We start from the raw sequence: 18,250 nt of genomic DNA on the forward strand, positions 1-18,250 counted from the left end.
GAATATTATCTATAGTCCTTGAGGAGGAACTAATGGTCCTCGACTATGTTTAATGACTTGACCATTATTATTTAGTCTTGTTGAACTTGTTGACTGTTTTCCTTTGTTTCTGCATTTTCTCATTTCTCTGATTAAATTTACTCATTGGTTAAAGTTTTTCCGAAGACAAAAAGCAGGCTGAGGACATGGGGGACAAAGACCATAGGGTTCTACTCCATTTAAGCACCCCCTTCTCCTTGATACTCCTCAGTCTTGAGGAGGGACAGGTACAGAAAAAGGAAGAGAATAAAGTTTTGGACAAAGAGGTTAATCACAGCTCTGGCAAAGGAAGTCTGTTTTAGCTCCATTTCTGTTGCAGTTTCCCCAGAGCTTTGAGGGAATGGGCTGACAACTGCTATGGAGACTTTCTACTGAAGTGGGGCGGGTGTGAAAGTGAAAGTATTAGTCGCTGCATCATGTCCGGCTCTGCGATCCCATGGGCTGTAGCCACCAGGCTCCTCCATCCGTGGGATTCTCCAGGCAAGAATACTGGAGTGGGTAGCCATTTCCTTCTCCAGACGATCTTTTGACCCAGGGTCTCCTGCATTGCAGGCAGATTCTTTACCATCTGAACCACCAGGGAAGCCCAAAATGGGGCATCGTCCTCCATAATTTTGGGAATGGACACAAAGTTGAAAATAATCTCAACTTCCAAACTTAGCATCCACAGTTTGTATTGTGAAAACATTACCTCTCTCTTTGATTATTTTGTCATAATACCTGGACAAACGTTTGAAAATCAGTAGACGTATTACAATGAGGATGATAATCAAAATGCATCTTTGTATTATTCTCTGAATGTGTTGTTTTCCCCTTAATGGTTAAAGCAGATATACAATGTTTGTTTGTATATCAAACATATATACAGTGTTTGTTTACAAGATATACAGTGAATGTTTCCCCCTTTAATTACAAATCTTTCCATAGAAAGCATTGATAATCAATACATTTTTCCAGCATTGCCAGACATGGCTCAGTTGCCTGCCCTGGGTCCTTCCAGGTCCCTCGGGGCTAGGCCTACTTTTTGTTTATATGTTGGCCTAGTTATCCATGATGGGGGAAAACTAATCAGATCCACCAAACAAGAACAGAGGTGTGCTGACGGGGAAACATTTGATAGGCTATACATTTTAGCACTGACACTCAGTTGTAACACAAGCATTGAACATAGGCTTTTTGTTGTTGTTGTTCAGTCACTCAGTCATCTCTGACTCTTTGCAACCCCATGAAGTGCAACATGCCAGGCCTCCGTCCCTCACCATCTCCCGGAGTTTGCTCAAACTCATGTCCATTGAGTCGGTAATGCCACCCAACCATCTCATCCTCTGTCATCTCCTTCTCCTGCCTTCAATCTTTCCCAGCATCAGGGTCTTTTCCAATGAGTCGGCTCTTCACATCAGGTGGCCAAAGTACTAAAGCTTCAGCTTCAATATCAGCCCTTCCAGTAGATATTCAGGATTGATATCTTTTAGGATTGACTGGTTTGATCTCCTTGCTGTCCAAGGGACTCTCAAGAGTCTTCTGCACCACTGTTTGAAGGCATCACTTCTTTGGCACTCAGTCTTTTTTATTGTCCAACTCTCACATCTGTACATGACTACTGGAAGAAATCATAGCTTTGATTAGATGGACCTTCGTAGGCAAAGTGATATCTCTGCTTTTTAATACACTGTCTAGGTTTGTGATGGCTTTTCTTCCAAGGGACAAGTGTCTTTTAATTTAATGGCTGCAGTCACCATCTGCAGTGATTTTAAAACCCCAAAAAATAAAGACTGTCACTGTTTCCATTGTTTCCCCATCTGTTTGCCATGAAGTGATGGGATCAAAAGCCATGATCTTCGTTTTTTGAATGTTGAATTTTAAGTCAACTTTTTCACTCTCCACTTTCACTTTCGTCAAGAGGCTCTTTAGTTCTCCTTCACTTTCTGCCATAAAGGGTAGTGTCAGATAACCGCATATCTGAGGTTATTGATATTTCTCCCAGCAATCTTGATTCCAGCTTGTGCTTCATCCAATCTGGCATTTCTCATCATGTACTCTGCATATAAGTTAAATAAGCAGGGTGACAATATATAGCTCTGATGTACTCCTTTCCCAATTTTGAACCAGTCCATTGTTCCATGTCTATTTCTAACTGTTGCTTCTTGACCTGCATACAGGTTTCACAGGAAGCAGGAAAGGTGGTCTGGTATTCCCATCTCTAAGAATTTTCCACAGTTTGTTGCGATTCTACACCGTCAAAGGCTTTAGCATAGTCAGTGAAGTAGAAGTAGATGTTTTTATGGAATTCTCTAGCTTTTCCTATTATACAGTGGATGTTGGCAATTTGATTTCTGGTTCTTCTGCCTTTTCTAAATCTAGCTTGAACATATGGAAGTTCTTGGTTCACATACTGTTGAAGTCCAGCTTGAAGGATTTTGAGCATTACTTTGCTAGCATGTGAAATGTGTGCAATTGTGTGGTAGTTTGCACTTAAAGCCAGCAGTGATACACATCATAAATAATTGTACTCTATGATAACTCCAGTAGACAATTTTTTCCATCCTGAACATTGGGGTCAAAAATATGGTTTGAAACAAAACAATAACTTTCCATTGTGCGTGCTCAGTAGCGTCCGACTCTCTGCAACCCCACAGACTGTAGCCTGCCAGGCTCCTCTGTCTCTGTACCAGCAAGAATACTGGGGTGATCTGCCATTTCCTACTCCAGGGAATCTCCCCGACCCAGGGATTGAACCTGTGTCTCCTGCACTGGCAGGCAGATTCTTTACCACTGACCCATCCGGGAATCCCAGCTTTCCATTAGAATTCTTTAAATTTCTTACCTAGTTCAGCAATATGATCTGAAAGTTATTAAATGTTGTCCATATTATTTAACTTAACCAAATAATCCTAGTTAGAGCTTCCCTGACAGCTCAGCGGGTAAAGAATATTCATGCAGTGCAAAACACGCAGGAGATGTGGATTCTATCCCTGGGTCAGGAAGATCCCCTGGAAGAGGAAATGGCGACCCATGGACATTCTTGGGTTCTTGTCTGAAAAATCGAATGGACAGAGGAGCCTAGTGGGCTACAGTCTATGGGGTTGCAAAGAATTGAACATGACTGAGCAACTAAGCATGACAAATCCTAGTTACTTCACTATTTCTTCTGAGTGTCTAGGAGACCTTTAGAATACTCAAAGTTAGCTAGAGAAAGAAGCTTGAAGTCTGTTATTCAAAGGAACTCGATATTCTAGGAAAATTTTGGGGAGAACAAAAACCAAATTCTAGTCTTATAGTAGCTTACTATTAATAACAAAGATTCATTTAAATCCAATCTAATCTTAAATCACTCCTGACAGCATACAAAAGTCTTTTCTCCAAGTACCCCCTCCACTTTTTTCTGCAAATCTTTCATCACTTTTTGTTTCCATGATTCATCCCTTATTTTTCCTCCATCTGGAAACAACTAGCTCTAGGACAAAGCTATTATAATTTTTTCTTTAACAAAAATATCTGCATTCTTTATGCTTTTTCTCATTGACAACAGATACCCTACTTGCTTTACAAACTGAAATGCTTCATTTTTAGTAGCTTTCATTACATATTTCAGTTTTTAACCTATAAAAACCTTAACAAAGCCAAGAAACAAGTAATTGAACTGTTATACCAGCATTTACTGATTGGCAAACTTAAGAACATTTTCCATAACCTCTAACAACTTACATTTTTCTCATAACCTAATTTCTCTTTAATATGGTACAAGATGCATGTTTAATAAACATCTTTTGAAGTTCTGCTAATTAACCCAAGGCTGAAGTCTCAGGCAAAGTGGGCTTTGTTTGTATTTCAATGACATGATGAAAGTTAACTTCAAGTTTTCTCCCAGAAGTATTTTTGTTCTCTCAGAATTTTGTCAGAATTCTGAAAACAGTATTTTATCAAGCTAGCTTACTCTACATATGCAAAAAGAACAAGAATAATTTCAAAATTCTTTTGGAATTTCAAAAGAGTTTCATCTCAACCAATTTTCTCCAGAGGCTAAAGAATACTATTGTCATATGTTGTTTAAAAAAATTATCTTTGAGACTCTCAGTTCAGTTCAGTCTCTCTGTCTGACTCTCAGTCTCACTCTTTGCGACCCCATGAACTGCAGCACTCCAGGCTTTCCTGTCCATCACCAACTCCCAGAGCTTGCTCAAACTCATGTCCATTGAGTGGATGATGCCATCCAACCATCTCATCCTCTGTCGTCCCCTTCTCCTCCTGCCTTCAGTCTTTCCCAGTATCAGGGTCTTTTCCAAGGAGTCAGTTCTTCGCATCAGGTGGCCAAAGTATTGGAGTTTCAGCTTCAGCGTCAGTCCTTCCAATGAATATTCAGGACTGATTTCCTTTGGGATGATGGGTTTGATCTCCTAGCAGTCCAAGGGACTCTCAAGAGTCTTCTCCAACACCACAGTTCAAAAGTATCAATTCTTCGGCACTCAGCTTTCTTCACAGTCCAACTCTCACATCCATACATGACCACTGGAAAAACCATAGCCTTGACTAGACGGACCTTTGTTGGCAAGGTAATATCTCTGCTTTTGAATATGCTATCTAGGTTGGTCATAACTTTCCTTCCAAGGAGTAAGCATCTTTTAATTTCATGGCTGCAGTCACCATCTGCAGTGATTTTGGAGCCCAAGAAAATAAAGTCTGCCGCTGTTTCCATTGTTTCCCCATCTGTTTGCCATGAAGTGATGGGACCAGATGCCATGATCTTCATAAAATTTTCTGAATGTTGAGTTTTAAGCCAACTTTTTCATTCTCCTCTTTCACTTTCATCAAGAGGCTCTTTAGTTCTTCACTTTCTGCCATAAGGGTGATGTCATCTGTGTGTCTGAGGTTATTAATATTTCTCCCGGCAATCTTGATTCCAGCTTGTGCTTCATGCAGCCTGGCACTTCTCATGATGTACTCCGCATATAAATTAAATAAACAGGGTGACAATATACAGCCTTGACATACTCCTTTTCCAAATTGGAACCAGTCTGTTCCTCCATGTCCGGTTCTAACTATTGCTTCTTGACCTGCATACAGGTTTCCTAGGAGGCAGGTAAGGTGGTCTGGTATTCCTGTCTCTTGAACAATTCTAAGACTTTACTGGTGGTCCAGTGGTTGAGACTCTGTGCTTCCACTCCAGGGGGCACAGGTTTGATTCCTCATTGGGGAACTGGGATCCTATATGCCATGGTGTGGCCAAAAAATTTATCTTTTTCCTAAAAATACAAATTAAAATGAACAAAATCTTTATGTTTTTCTTTTAGTAACCTCATTGCTAAAACTTTTCTGTTCACACACATGGAATATGCACTCACACACCAGAAGACAGAACTGTCACAAATCTTCCAAGAGGATGACATGGAGTCCCAAATAAATACTTTCCCAGCACAAATTGTCCTCAGCCTCAGACACATGTCAGAACCAATTGGCAAAATGTCCAAAAAGCAGTTGGAGCTGAAAAGAGAAGTTTGCCTGGGTGCACACTGGTGGACTTCTCAGTCTTGGAGCCTGTCGGCGGGTCTAGATGCCCGTTCCACCCAGGAGAAACATACACTGGCAGCCAGCGCTGAGCAGGGGAGAAATAGGGCAGATCCCCGAAACACATGGTTTCGGCAGCTGCTAGGAATGTCCCTCCAGACGCACCTCCTGGGGCCAGCTGGCCACAAGCAGCGGGTTCCTCACAGCCACCCCAGTGTGTGGTCATGGGAGAACCCCAGGGAGCTATATACTGTGAGAGTGCAGCGGCCCCACGGTGGGGGCCAAAAACTGTTATCAAATGTAGGGGTCTGGCTGCTTGCTGCTCTAAAGACAGTAAAGAGGCAAGGCTGGTGGAAAGGAAAGTTTTCTGTATTTCTGAGCCGGCAAACTGGCAGGGAGGGCAAACTTCTATCCAAAGGCTGACTCCTCACCCCTGACAATCAGTGGGGAAGAGCTTTTATAGGTGCAAGGAGGGGGCTACTTGCAGAAAGAACACAGTCAGCTCTGACAGTCATCTTGAAGTTGGTCATGTGGTGGTCTGATCAGTGTCATCTTGATTGTTTTAAGTACAGCTAATTTTCAGTTCCCTGGTGGGCTGCCATCTATGGGGTCGCACAGAGTCGGATACGACTGAAGCGACTTAGCAGCAGCAGCAGTAATCTTCAGTTCCAGGGTCAGGTTATTCCCTTTTCTTTGAGTCCAACTCTTGGAATTGCGCAGCTTAGGTCATGGCTTAGAGAAGGAAATGGCAACCCACTCCAGTATTCTTGCCTAGAGAATCCCGTGGACAGAGGAGCCTGGTGGGCTGCCGTCCATAGGGTCACACAGAGTCGGACGCAACTGAAGCAACTTAGCATGCATGCATGCATTGGAGAAAGAAATTGCAACCCACTCCAGTATTCTTGCCTGGAGAATCCCAGGGACAGAAGAGCTTGGTGGGCTGCCGTCTATGGAGTCATACAGAGTTGGACACGATTGAAGCGACTTAGCAGCAGCAGCAGGTCATGGCTACAGTGAGTGTCTATAAGACAGCTCACAGGATGTGGCTCAGAGTGTTATATATAGCCCTTGAGGAGGAGCTATATGACTTTGAGTTTGCTTAAAGACTAAATGATTATTAGTTAGTCTTGTTGGACTTGTTTAGTCTTGTAGACTTTTAGTTTTGTTTCTGCATTTTCTCGTTTCTCTGATTAAACTGATTTGTTGACTGAAGTTTTTCCATAGACAGAAGGCAGGCTGGGGACATGGGGGTCAAGGATCAGAGGGTCCTACTCCATTTCAGGGTCAGGCCCATCCTGGACTCACTGCCCCTTTGAAGACCAGGCCCCTGGCTCTCTGTGTCCTGTCTCCTGACTACTGAGCCATGCTTGTTAGAGGTAGCAGTATGGGCTGGGTAGGGGTGGGAGTAGGGCAGCGCCTGGCCCGGCCCGGGGGCAATACACGGCCTAGATTGGAGAGCCGTGATGCCTGCCGACAGATCCAGGGCACACAGAGCCACCCCAGTGTTTGCACAGACTGCAGTGGCCTGACTTGTGGGCCCAAAGCCACATGTCTAGGACTCTTAGGAGACATGTAAGTGGCTAATGGAGGCTTTGAGACTGGGCACCAGGGCAGCCAGAAGGGCATTTCCAAGAGCCCCACAGCTCAGAGAACTGAGGAGGTGCTGAGCCTGGGCCCAAGGAGGGAGGTGGCCTGCTACCAGGCTTCGTGATGGGCTTGGGTCCAAGTGCTGGGTAGGGGTTCAGAGAGATTCTAGGAGCTGAGACCAGGGGTTCTGCATTGATTGGGGATGGCGAGGCAGGGCGGGGAGGGGGAGCTGAGGTGGGTCTGTTGAGCCCAGTGCAAGGATTCAGCTGTGCCAGGTGGGCAATGCCAAGGGGACAGATTGAGAAGCCTTCTGGGGTTCATTTGAGCCCCAGGGGGCCCTAACAGGGTGTCCAGTCCTGGGGAGGGGGTGCAGGACGTGCACAAAAATAGATGTGGTTTCTGGCTTTGAGGGGCTGTGTGTGTCTATGAAGCAAACCGCAGATTTATGTCAAGCAAATATGCAATTATGTGGCCCGAGGTTTTATCTGTAAGAGTCCAGGAGCACAAAACCCTTGGGGACAGCATGGTTCTGGTGAGGAGGTGGTCTTCTGAGAGGAGGTGCCCACACTGGAGCTGGAGGACGGACTTGGGGGAAGGGGAGAAGGAGAAGGATATGGCACGAGGGGCTCGTGGGGGACCAGCTGGGAGGTGGGAATGAGGGGTGCCACCTGGTGGATATTGGGGTTACCGTAGGGACGAGGAGCCAGTCTGTAGACAGGAAGCTCCCAGCCAACTCAAGGCTCGTGCCTGTGGAGTCCCCGTAGCCCGTTGGGGCCCTGGGCCTGGTGTGGGGCACCTGGGATGCTTCCCTTGTCTCCAGGGGACTCTCTCCTGCCCTCCTAGCGCGTGAGCAGCCCGCATGCTGAACGCCACCACCCACCTGTCCACCGCACCACCCCGCACTATGTCTGGCTCTTACGACGAGGCCTCGCTAGCTCCAGAGGAGACCACCGACAGCTTCTGGGAGGTGAGTCTTAGGTGCTCCATGGGTCCTGGGTACCCGACAACCTAGCTGCGTGGAGACCCAGGCTTCCAGCCACCCACAACCTCAGCCCTTGACCCTCAAGCCCTTGGGGCCCCTCGGGAGCCCTCCATGTTCAGCAGATGGTGGTTGCCATGAAGTGGTCCCTACAGACCACCGCTGCCCCTGCAGAGACCCTGTAGAATTCACAGTGTGGAGCAGGGCCCTCCTGACCCTGCCCTGGGGGCCCTGGATCAGACTCCTAGTAGTTCACAAGGGCAAGTGAGCGCTTTACAGCTTCCTGGGGTTTCACAGCTGCACCCCGGCCCCCACCCGCACACCCCCTGTGCCGTGGGCAGGGGGCGGGGCACTGCTGCCAACATGTTGTGAGCTCTGGGGACCCCACAGCCAAGAGGGGAGACGAGCCAGCATTACTGGAGCCTCCCAAAGTATTTGAGACCCAGAAAGACATTTTCCATTGGCTTCCAAAACCCAAAGCGTCACAAACTGCCAAAACCAAAGCGCCACAAACTGCCAAACCTAAATTAATAAGTGTTTAATGAGATGTCTACAAAACATAATATTATGTCAAGAAGCTGCAGCTCAACTCAACGCTTATATGACTCTATATAAATATAATAGATTTTGCGTGGCAAGAACAGAATGAATAATTCATCTGAGTCCAAGTCCAAATTATAAATATTCTTCCGCACTTGGTGACAGCGAGGAAATTCTATTTAAAGCGGGACGAAGGAGAGAGTCCAGACGGTGGGGAGTGAGGGCTCGGACCCCCAGGGCGTTAGAGCAGGGCGGCCCGGGAGGCCTGGCGGGCGCCCCCCACCTACCCCTGCGCAGGACGCGGCCGCCACGGTTGGCGGCCGGGCCGGGGGCGCTGGGGGCCCCGCGGGAGTCGTGCTCGCTACTCCGCCACCAGGTGGGGAACTACAAGCGGACGGTGAAGCGCATTGATGACGGGCACCGGCTGTGCAACGACCTGATGAGCTGCGTGCAGGAGCGCGCCAAGATCGAGAAGGCCTACGCGCAGCAGCTCACCGACTGGGCCAAGCGCTGGCGCCAGCTCCTCGAGAAAGGTGCCGCCTCTCCCCTCCGTGCCCGGCCCAGGCGCACACCCAGGCGCAAACCGGCCCTCCACTGCCCAGTCCCGGGAGCACCCCGCCCCTGGATGCTCCTGCAACCTCTCATCACTGGGCCTTTGCCAGCGCCCGCCCCTCACACGCACTCTTCGCCTCCCAAACTACCCAGGCCTCCCTGTCGCTGATCAACTCCGCTTTCTGCAATTTTGGATTGAATTTAGAGGGGAAAAAAGACTTTTTTTGGTTGTGCCATGGGGCTTGCAGGATCTCAGTTCCTTGATCAGGGATTGAACCCCAGGTCCAGGGGGCAGTGAAAGCCTGGAATCCTAACAACGAGGTCACCAGGGAACTTATAAAACCTTTTATTTTGAAATAATTTAAGCTTAGAGAAAAATTTCTAGAATAGTACAGAGAATTACCTACCTTTCACCCAGACTCACCAGCTCATATTTTATCGGGTTTGTTTTCTCACACCCTCTCTTTTATAGGCCTGTCTTTTCTGAGCCATTTAAGTTGGAGACATGCCCCTTCACCCTAAATCCTTCACCTTATTGCTGAAGAATAAGAACATTTGTTTATGTAATCGCTGAAGAATAAGGACATTTGTTTATGTAATCATAGTTCAACTATCAAATTCAGGGCGTTTAATGTGACCCATATGCAAATTTTATGATAGCTATTGTTTGCCCTGGTGCAGATCCTGAGGGTTGTCTGGTTCCAGTGGCTTCCTGTTACGTCACCAGTTGGTTCTTCTCTTTTACATTTACATCAACATTCCTGGAGCACCAGGAGCTGGCCTGTGAGAACTCATGGGGTCCAGGCTGTCCCCCATGGGGCTCACAAGCTAATGGAGGCGACAGGGAGCAGGCCCAGAGGCAGATGCTACATATAAGAAGAATTATGAGGGCTGCTGGCAGAGCTCTGTGAGGATAGAGTGTTCAGAGAAGGCTTCCTGGAGGCGGTGGCTATTCTTGGGCTGTTCTGGAGGATGGATAAAGCTATAGGGAGAGCAGAGGAGGGCGTTTCTGCTGCCATGGGAAGTAAGGGGAAAGCCTCAGAGAAAGGAGGCGTGAAGGAGGCCTCTGGGCAGGGGGTGACAAGGACCTGGTGACCCCCCGGCCGTTTCCTCAGGCCCACAGTATGGCAGCTTGGAGCGGGCCTGGGGCGCCATAATGACGGAGGCCGACAAGGTGAGCGAGCTGCACCAGGAGATGAAGAACAGCCTGCTGAACGAGGACCTGGAGAAGGTCAAGAACTGGCAGAAGGACGCCTACCACAAGCAAATCATGGGCGGCTTCAAGGAGACCAAGGAGGCTGAGGACGGCTTCCGCAAGGCCCAGAAGCCCTGGGCCAAGAAGATGAAGGAGGTGCCTGGTGGGCGGGCGGCTGCCACGGAAGGGGCGAGGCCAGGCGGCAGGGCTCAGGGGGGCAGACTGAGCCAAGAAAAGGCGTCTACAGACGCTGTAGGCAGTGCGCTGCCCCCTGGGATTGTGCCCACAGGGAGCAGCACTGCCTGCCAGGAGGAAGCATCCGCAGATAGGGCCGGCCCTGCAGGGCCTAACAGGAGGGTGTCTGTGGGGGCCGGCAGTACTCAGGTGGGTGGGCACTGCCCCCGAATGTCTGGAGCCGGGGCCTGCACCGCTTCTTCCTTTTGAGAATGTATGCTTGCAGCTCCCAGCGGAACGGACAGGAGGGACGGGTGGACAGTGATCTCGGCTCCTACATACGAGTAGGCGCCCTGCCCCCTCGCCTCCCTCCCCACAGCTAGAGGCAGCCAAGAAGGCCTACCATCTGGCTTGCAAAGAGGAGAAGCTGGCTGTGACCCGGGAGATGAACAGCAAGACGGAGCAGTCGGTCACACCCGAGCAGCAGAAGAAGCTGCAGGACAAAGTGGACAAGTGCAAGCAGGACGTGCAGAAGGTTCCGGCTGGGCTGGGGTCTGGGGCCCCTTGGAGTGGGTGGCAGCTGGGAGCTGCAGGCCTGGGTCTCACTCCCCTTTGCCCTGGTGCCCGTAGACGCAGGAGAAGTATGAGAAGGTGCTGGACGACGTGGGCAAGACCACGCCCCAGTACATGGAGGGCATGGAGCAGGTGTTTGAGCAGTGCCAGCAGTTTGAGGAAAAGCGGCTGGTCTTCCTCAAGGAGGTGCTGCTGGACATCAAACGTCATCTCAACCTGGCTGAGAGCAGCAGGTAGCTGGGGGTGGCGGCGCAGGGGCGGGGTGGGGGAGGTGGGCAGCAGGGTTTCCTGGGCCCTCATTCCAGTTGCAGGAAGGGAGGGCAGGGCTGCAGGGGCCGGTGGTTGCCTGGGTGAGCGCTGAGGCAAGCCAGGCCCTCAGGAAGCCTTGGATGGATGGGCAAGCGGCTAAGATGGGGATGGAGAAGGGCATGCCTGGAGCTGCCCACTCAGAGATCGCGCTTAGAAAGCCACCTGATTCCTGGCTGCCGGCACCCTGCTCCTCTGGACGGGCCCTCACTGAAGCTTGGGTGCATCTTGCCCTGAACCGCCCATCCCCTCCACGCACAGCTACGTTCAAGTGTACCGGGAGCTGGAGCAGGCCATCCGGGGGGCCGATGCCCAGGACGACCTCAGATGGTTCCGCAGCACCAGTGGCCCTGGCATGCCCATGAACTGGCCCCAGTTTGAGGTGAGGATGTGTGGGGATGGGGTAGAGGGATCCCAAACTGCTGGAAGGAGCCTCTGGGGGCAGCCCCTCAGCCTGACTGCTCCCCTCCCCTGGTGCCCTCCAGGAGTGGAACCCAGACCTCCCTCACACCGCTGCCAAGAAGGAGAAACAGCCCAAGAAGGCAGAGGGGGCAGCGCTGACCAATGCTGCTGGCGTGGTGGAGTCCACGTCTCAGGCTGGGGACCGTGGCAGGTGAGTGCCTCCTCTGGAGCCTCCTGGGGGCCTGGGGAGCCCCCACACTGGGGCCACTGAGTTTTACCTTAGAAGATAAGAAATGGTTTAAATCAGAACAGCCTTGTGCTCCTCTCAGAGATAGAGGTAGCCAGTCTGTGAGAGCTCCTACAAAATGCGAGGTGCTGTGCTAACTGTTTTCCGTAAATTATCTCGTTGAATATTCCCATTTTACAGATAGAGAAACCGATACCCAGAGAGGGTAAGTGACTTGCCCAAGGTCACACAGCTCGTTTCGTAAGCCTCAGAGCCAAGATATGTTGTCTAAGAGGTCTGGCTCCAGAATCCTCACTCACTTATATATATAGCTTCCCTGGTGGCTCAATGGTGAGGAGTCCACCTGCCAGTGCAGGAGCCTCAGGTTCAATCCCTGGGTTGGGAAGATCCCAGTCCAGTATTCTTGCCTGGGAAATCCCCTGGACAGAGGAAGCTGACAGGCTATAGTACATGGTGTCACAAAAGAGCTGGGCATGACTTAGTGACTAAAAATGAGCTTGGCTCATCTCTTTTTTTTCCTTCCAGTTTTAATGCGATATGATTGACATACAGCACTAAGTTTAAGGTGTACAAAATAATGATGTGACTTACAGACATCATGACTTATAGACAGGAATGATTACCACCATAAATTGAGTAAAACATCCATCATCTCCTATAAATTCAAGGTTAAGGAATTAGGAAAGAGTTGTTTTCCTGGTGGTGAGAGCTCAGGATTTACTGTCTTAATGTTCATAGATAACACGCAGCAGTGTTGATTTATCGTGTTGCACATTAATTAACATGATGCTCCTCCTACTGGAATGCTCACTCTTAGTCACTGGGTTGTACTGCCCCTCTCAGATGGGGGGTCAGATGTTCTCTGGGGTCTCCTTCAGCACCCACTCACTCCAGGGCTGAGTGATGCTAATAGTCCTGCTTCCCGTGTGTTTAAAGAGCCGTCAGTGAGGGCTCCCTCTTACAAGGCCTGCTCCGGCTTCTGTGGGATTTGGGGTCAGCACCCTGGTTGGGAGGGGGCAGCCCTAGGGACCAGATGAGGGGCCGCTCAGGCCGGGTCCTGTCCCTGCGCCTCAGTGTTAGCAGCTACGACAGGGGCCAGACTTACGCCACCGAGTGGTCGGACGATGAGAGCGGGAACCCGTTTGGGGGCAGTGAGGCCAACGGAGGCTCCAACCCCTTCGACGAGGACGCCAAGGGAGTGCGCGTGCGGGCGCTCTACGACTACGACGGCCAAGAGCAGGACGAGCTCAGCTTCAAGGCCGGTGAGGGGGCGGGCCTGGTGGGCGAGACCAGGGATGTGACCCGTGCCCTGGGGGGCAAGATCTGGGGGTGACCCGTGCCCTGAGGGCAAGACCTGGGGTGACCCGTGCCCCAGGGGCAAGACCTGGGCTGGAGAGCCGGGGCGGACTCTAAGGATGGCAGCGGGGTGCCAGGGGTGGGATCTGGACCTGAGAATAGGGTGAGGGAGGGCCGGAAGGCCGACTGTGGGGGAGCCTGAAGGCAAGGGGGGCCGGGGGAGGGATCGGAGCGGGGAAATGAAGCTGGAGGTGTGGCCTGGGCCTCCCAGGTGGAGCTGAGACCCAGATTAGCTGGTGGCTGGGCCGCACCTGCATGTCGAGGTGTGGGTGGAGCTGGTCCCCGGGGGGGCACTAATGCGGGGAGGAGGATGTTGGGGTGGGCCCAGCCTAATCAGAGGGCTTCCGGGGAAGGTTGGGGTGGAGGTCCCACTGAGGCTCAGGTCAGTCAGCTCCTCCGTGTCCTCTCCCTCCCTAGGAGACGAGCTCACCAAGCTGGGCGAGGAGGATGAGCAGGGTTGGTGCCGCGGGCGGCTGGACAGCGGGCAGCTGGGACTCTACCCCGCCAACTACGTGGAGGTCGTCTAGCGGCCCCGCCCCCCCCCCAGCCCAAGCTCCTCACCCGCCGCCCCCCTCCCTGCCGCCTCCCGCCCCCCTACCCCCTGCCATAGAGTTCCAGACATATTTTCCGATCAAGCTTTTATTTTTTTAAAAGTCAAAACAGAACAAAACAAAAAATATAAAGAGACGGAGCATTTGCAGGGCTGCCTGGAGGCCAGGGTGGTGGGACTTGGGGTGATGGCCCCAGGGCAGGTGAGGGTTTAGAACTTAGCCCGACAGCGACATCATCACATCTGCTCTTCAGATCCCACCAAAGAGTCTCCTGCACCCGAAGGGGTGTCTCCTGGACCCTTCCATCCTCGGTGCCCCCAGCCTTTCCTCCCCGCCACGCTCATCCCCACCCCCGGCTGCCAGCGCCTGCCCCTAGTCTCCAGGCCTGGTTTTCTTGCCCTCTGCCTCATGCCCCACCCTGCTCCCCTCCCACCACCTACTCTTAGAGGCCTCCTCTGAAGACCCCCGAGAAGGGGGCCACCCCTTTAGTCTTCCACTCTGCCTGGGGGAGTGCCCTTCTCCTAGCCTCGTCCCTGAGGACTGGTGGGGCTGGAGGAGGGACGGTCACCCCCCTCTTCTCCGACAGAGGTTTCTGGGGTCCCTAGACTCCTCAAGACAAGCAGAGGCATTAGCTGGAGTTGCGGACAGTGCCACTGGTGTAGGAGGAGGGGTGAACAGGGATGGGGTCGGGGAGGGGATAAGACCCCACTGGGGCTCTTTTTTCCAGCTGTCGGCAGGTTGGGCCCAGTCTCTTCCCCAGAGCCAGACACCGCCTCCCAGTCACTAGCAGAGGCCCCATCCCGCTCTCAGGCAGCAGGGAGGGGGCCCCAAAGCCCAGGGCAAAGCCAGCAACAGTAGCAGCCTCCTCCCGTTTCCTGGGGAGGAGGGCATCTTGCCCGCCCTCCCTCCCTCTCTCTCTCTCTCTCCCATCTCTCCAAGTCCACCGAAAACTGTAGATCCACCAGGCTAAACCGGCCCCTCCTCCCTCCTCCCTCCACGCCCCTGCTCTGGTCTGCCCAAGGAGGCTCCGCAGAGGATCAGGCAGGGGAACGCCTGCGGCCGGCAGGGAGGGCCTGGGTCTGCAGGTGCCCTGGCCTCCGGAGCAGCACCGTCACCGGGTCTTTCTTCTTGTCCCCCACCCCCGCCAACTCCAGCCCTGGCCCCTCGCAGCCCCTCCCGCTGGTGGCCCCCATCTCTGCACTCCTGGGTCTCAGGGAAAGGACTCCCGTGGGCGGGAGGGGGCCAAGGGCCTCCCGAGAGCAGCAGTGTCTGCTGAGGCAGGTGGACGGAGGCCGTGCCGGCCTAGCAGGTGTTCGCACCAGGGCGCAGCCAGCCTGGCCCATAGAGTGGGGAGCCGCCCGGGCAGACCAGGACCCCCAGGCCGGGGAAGGACGGGAAGCGGCATCTCTGAGGCCCTGGGACTTCCTGCAGCAGCAGGGGAGGCCGCTGCTCAGGGCGCCGAGCCTTGGGGCTGCGGACACCCCACGCACTCTGCCCTGGTGGCGCTTGGTCTCCAGGTAACGACAGCACGACCCCCGGCCCCTCTGCCACCCTCGGTCTTCTTTTGCTCCCTGCTGCGTTTGCCCAGAGCCCACTCAGGAGGTCCCAGACCCCAGCCTCCAGGCCCTGTGCCTAGTCCTGTGGGCCCAGAGGACCCTGGCAGAGGCGCTGGGGCAGGCCTCCCTCGGGGCCAGGGGACTTTGGGGCTGTGAGGACCCCCCCACTTCAGCACCCCTGTTCTTGTCCCTGTCTGCTCTCTGCGCCTCTGCTGCAGCCTGAGCTGTGACCCAGGCCCCTGAGAGCCTGAAGCAAGATTTCAGAAGCCCTCAGGCCTCCAAACTCCCCAGTTGAAGCCTCTTCAGCTTCTCCCCCAGGCAGGAATTGGGGTAGGGGGCCTCTGTCCTCGCAAAGCAGGAGGCCCGCCCGTTTGCACCCTGGGGCCTGGGCTCCCCTATCCTGGCCCGCGGCCTCCGGGCACCCAGGTGGGGCTGTGGCCCTGGCTGGACCCCAGGCCCATCCCCCTCCACACTCCAGCTGCCGGCTCCAGGGCGGGGACTCGAAACCCTTTTCCTTCTGAGCAACCACCTCCACGGGCCCACTGGGGACCCCTTTCTCTCATCCCCAGGCTCCTCAGGACCCCAGGGAAGGAGGGTCTCCCACCCGAAATCCCCCTGAGCCCCACCTGTCAGTGCTGGCATCGGGCACTCAACACCGAGCGTGGGCGCCCACACCCACTGCCTCTTGTAGCACCCCCCCCCACCACCAACCCCCTTGATGCTGCGCGGACCGCCCCGCGGGGCTCGGGGCTCGGCGGCGAGTACTGTGTTCTGTCCCCAGTGAAGCCCCATTTCTGTGGTCCGGCTCTGCAAGGAGCCAGGGCTGCCCCGCCGCCCGCCACCCCAGGCTTCCTGACTCCATTAGTCCAACACTTGTGAAACTCCGAGAAGTGCTGTGGTCTCAGCAACGCACCTGTTTTGTACACGATTGTGTAATTTAAAGGTGTATAAATACAGATATATATATATATATAAGTTGTGATTGTACAACTGTGGATAAAGTCCAGAACTGTGTCAACCTGGCTGGACATGTGTCCTTTTGAGTCTTGCGTGTCTCAGGCTCTTGTGAGTTCTCTACAGCTGGAGTCCGTTGGGGAGGTGGTGCCCCAGGGTGCTATCCTGGGGGAGCACCAAGGGTGGGGGGCCCCGGGGCCTGTCTATGTAGGGAAGCTCACCCTAGATGCTCTCTGAGGCGCCAAGACTGTGGCCTTTAGGGTCCTGGGCACCTGGTGATGAGCACTGGCCAGGAGAGCTGGGGCATCTGGGGTCCCAAACTTATGGTTCAAGGGTGAATTTGACTCCCAAGTAGGTTCAATTTTTAAAGCGAAATTCTAAAAGTGACTACGGAGGTCTGTGGCTCGTGGCTGTCCACAGTCCCAGGCTCCCTGTGCTGTAATATCAGGCACGCTGCACTTTTGCCTGACCTCGGACTGCATTTCTGTGTGGGACCCCTCCAGGGGCCAGACTGGGGCTCTGAGCCCCTGGCTCCATCCCAGCCTCAGCTCCAGGCCCGGCTCCTGCTCCAGCCTCCCCCACTCCAGCCAGACCCCCTCCGGGGCAGGCAGGAGTCCCAGGTCTAGTCCCAGTCCGGCCGTCGGTTCACGGTGTCCCAGTCACCAGCCTGGGCCTTACCCCCGTTGGTTAGATGTCTCTCTGAGGCCCTTCTGGCCCCGACAGCCTGGCAGGGTCCCGACACAAAACCATCGTTCAAGGCAAATACACTAGAGTCCCGTCACCCCCCACCCTCACTGCTTTGCCCCAGCCTCAGGGCATGCTCATTTGATCTGGGGACACTGTCTGCTTCTCTCCCATATTCTTCATCCCCAGATCCACCTCCAGGGACACGCCCCTGGTTTGAGTCGAACAGAGAACTCTTCAGATAAAGGCACGAGTTGACCTCGAAGTATTTGGACAGGCTGTTCCATGCAGAGCCCTGGAGGCGGGCTGCCCTGAAGAAGGTCAGGGAGGAGGTCCTAGGCTAGATGGGGCTCTGACGGGCAGTGTGCGTGCAGGAGGAAGAGGCTTCTGGAGTTTGCTGCCAGCACACGGGGTGTCACCGGATGGGTGTGTGCCCGCCAGGGACCTGTGTGCCTCTGTGCCTCGTGGCAGATCCACCCAGCAGGGAATGGCCCCCTGCCCCCCCGCGGCGCGGGTGCCATTCTGGAGCAGCTCCAGCTCCCCACTCCTCACCCTGATCCCTTTCCCCCCTTCCCTCCAGCCCCAGCCTGCGATCGGAGGCGCTCCAGTGCCTGCTAGGGACCTGAGAGCAGGTGGCTCGAGGGACTCCGGTGGGGGTGGGGGGCGGGGGAAGGCTGGAGACAAAACCAGTTCAGCAAAGCTGAGCTGGGTTCTGGCTGGGGTCCCAGCCCGCCCCCTCCCCAGGGGTGGGCAGACAGCAGGGGCCCAGCGAGGCACCGGCCTGGGGCAGGCCCCCCACCCCCGCCTCCTCAGGTGCAGTCCCAGCTGACATGCCAAGGTGCTGTTTGCTCACTGCCAGGAGTAAACGTTCTTCTGGAGACAATAAAATTGCTGAGGGCACAAGGTGCAGCACAGGCAGCGTTTAACCCTCAGTGGTCGAGGCGCCGCTGGCTGGCTCCCCATCCCGGGAAGCTGAGCCTTACAGAGGCGAGGGCAGGAGCGGGAGGCAAGGAGGGGTGGAGAGAGCCCTGTCCTTGTGGGCTCGGTCCGGGT

At 53.6% G+C, this 18,250-nt stretch overlaps 1 protein-coding gene across 3 annotated transcripts in view; it reads left to right on the forward strand.

Moving 5' to 3' along the window:
- The window catches only part of PACSIN1 (protein kinase C and casein kinase substrate in neurons 1), a 65,086-nt gene extending 48,509 nt beyond the window's left edge, over positions 1 to 16,577 (forward strand). For all 3 annotated transcript variants that reach the window (XM_061397961.1, XM_061397963.1, XM_061397962.1), the window contains exons 2-10: positions 7,972 to 8,095; positions 9,024 to 9,180; positions 10,315 to 10,550; positions 10,948 to 11,103; positions 11,199 to 11,374; positions 11,709 to 11,829; positions 11,933 to 12,060; positions 13,171 to 13,358; positions 13,870 to 16,577. In XM_061397961.1, coding sequence (XP_061253945.1) covers positions 7,988 to 8,095; positions 9,024 to 9,180; positions 10,315 to 10,550; positions 10,948 to 11,103; positions 11,199 to 11,374; positions 11,709 to 11,829; positions 11,933 to 12,060; positions 13,171 to 13,358; positions 13,870 to 13,979 — 1,380 coding nt within the window. In that variant the 5' untranslated portion in view covers positions 7,972 to 7,987 and the 3' untranslated portion in view covers positions 13,980 to 16,577. The remainder of the gene's footprint in view (positions 1 to 7,971; positions 8,096 to 9,023; positions 9,181 to 10,314; positions 10,551 to 10,947; positions 11,104 to 11,198; positions 11,375 to 11,708; positions 11,830 to 11,932; positions 12,061 to 13,170; positions 13,359 to 13,869) is intronic.
- Positions 16,578 to 18,250: the final 1,673 nt, after the last annotated feature.

This window comes from Bos javanicus, chromosome 23 (assembly GCF_032452875.1).
Source record: "Bos javanicus breed banteng chromosome 23, ARS-OSU_banteng_1.0, whole genome shotgun sequence".
NCBI lineage: Eukaryota > Metazoa > Chordata > Mammalia > Artiodactyla > Bovidae > Bos > Bos javanicus.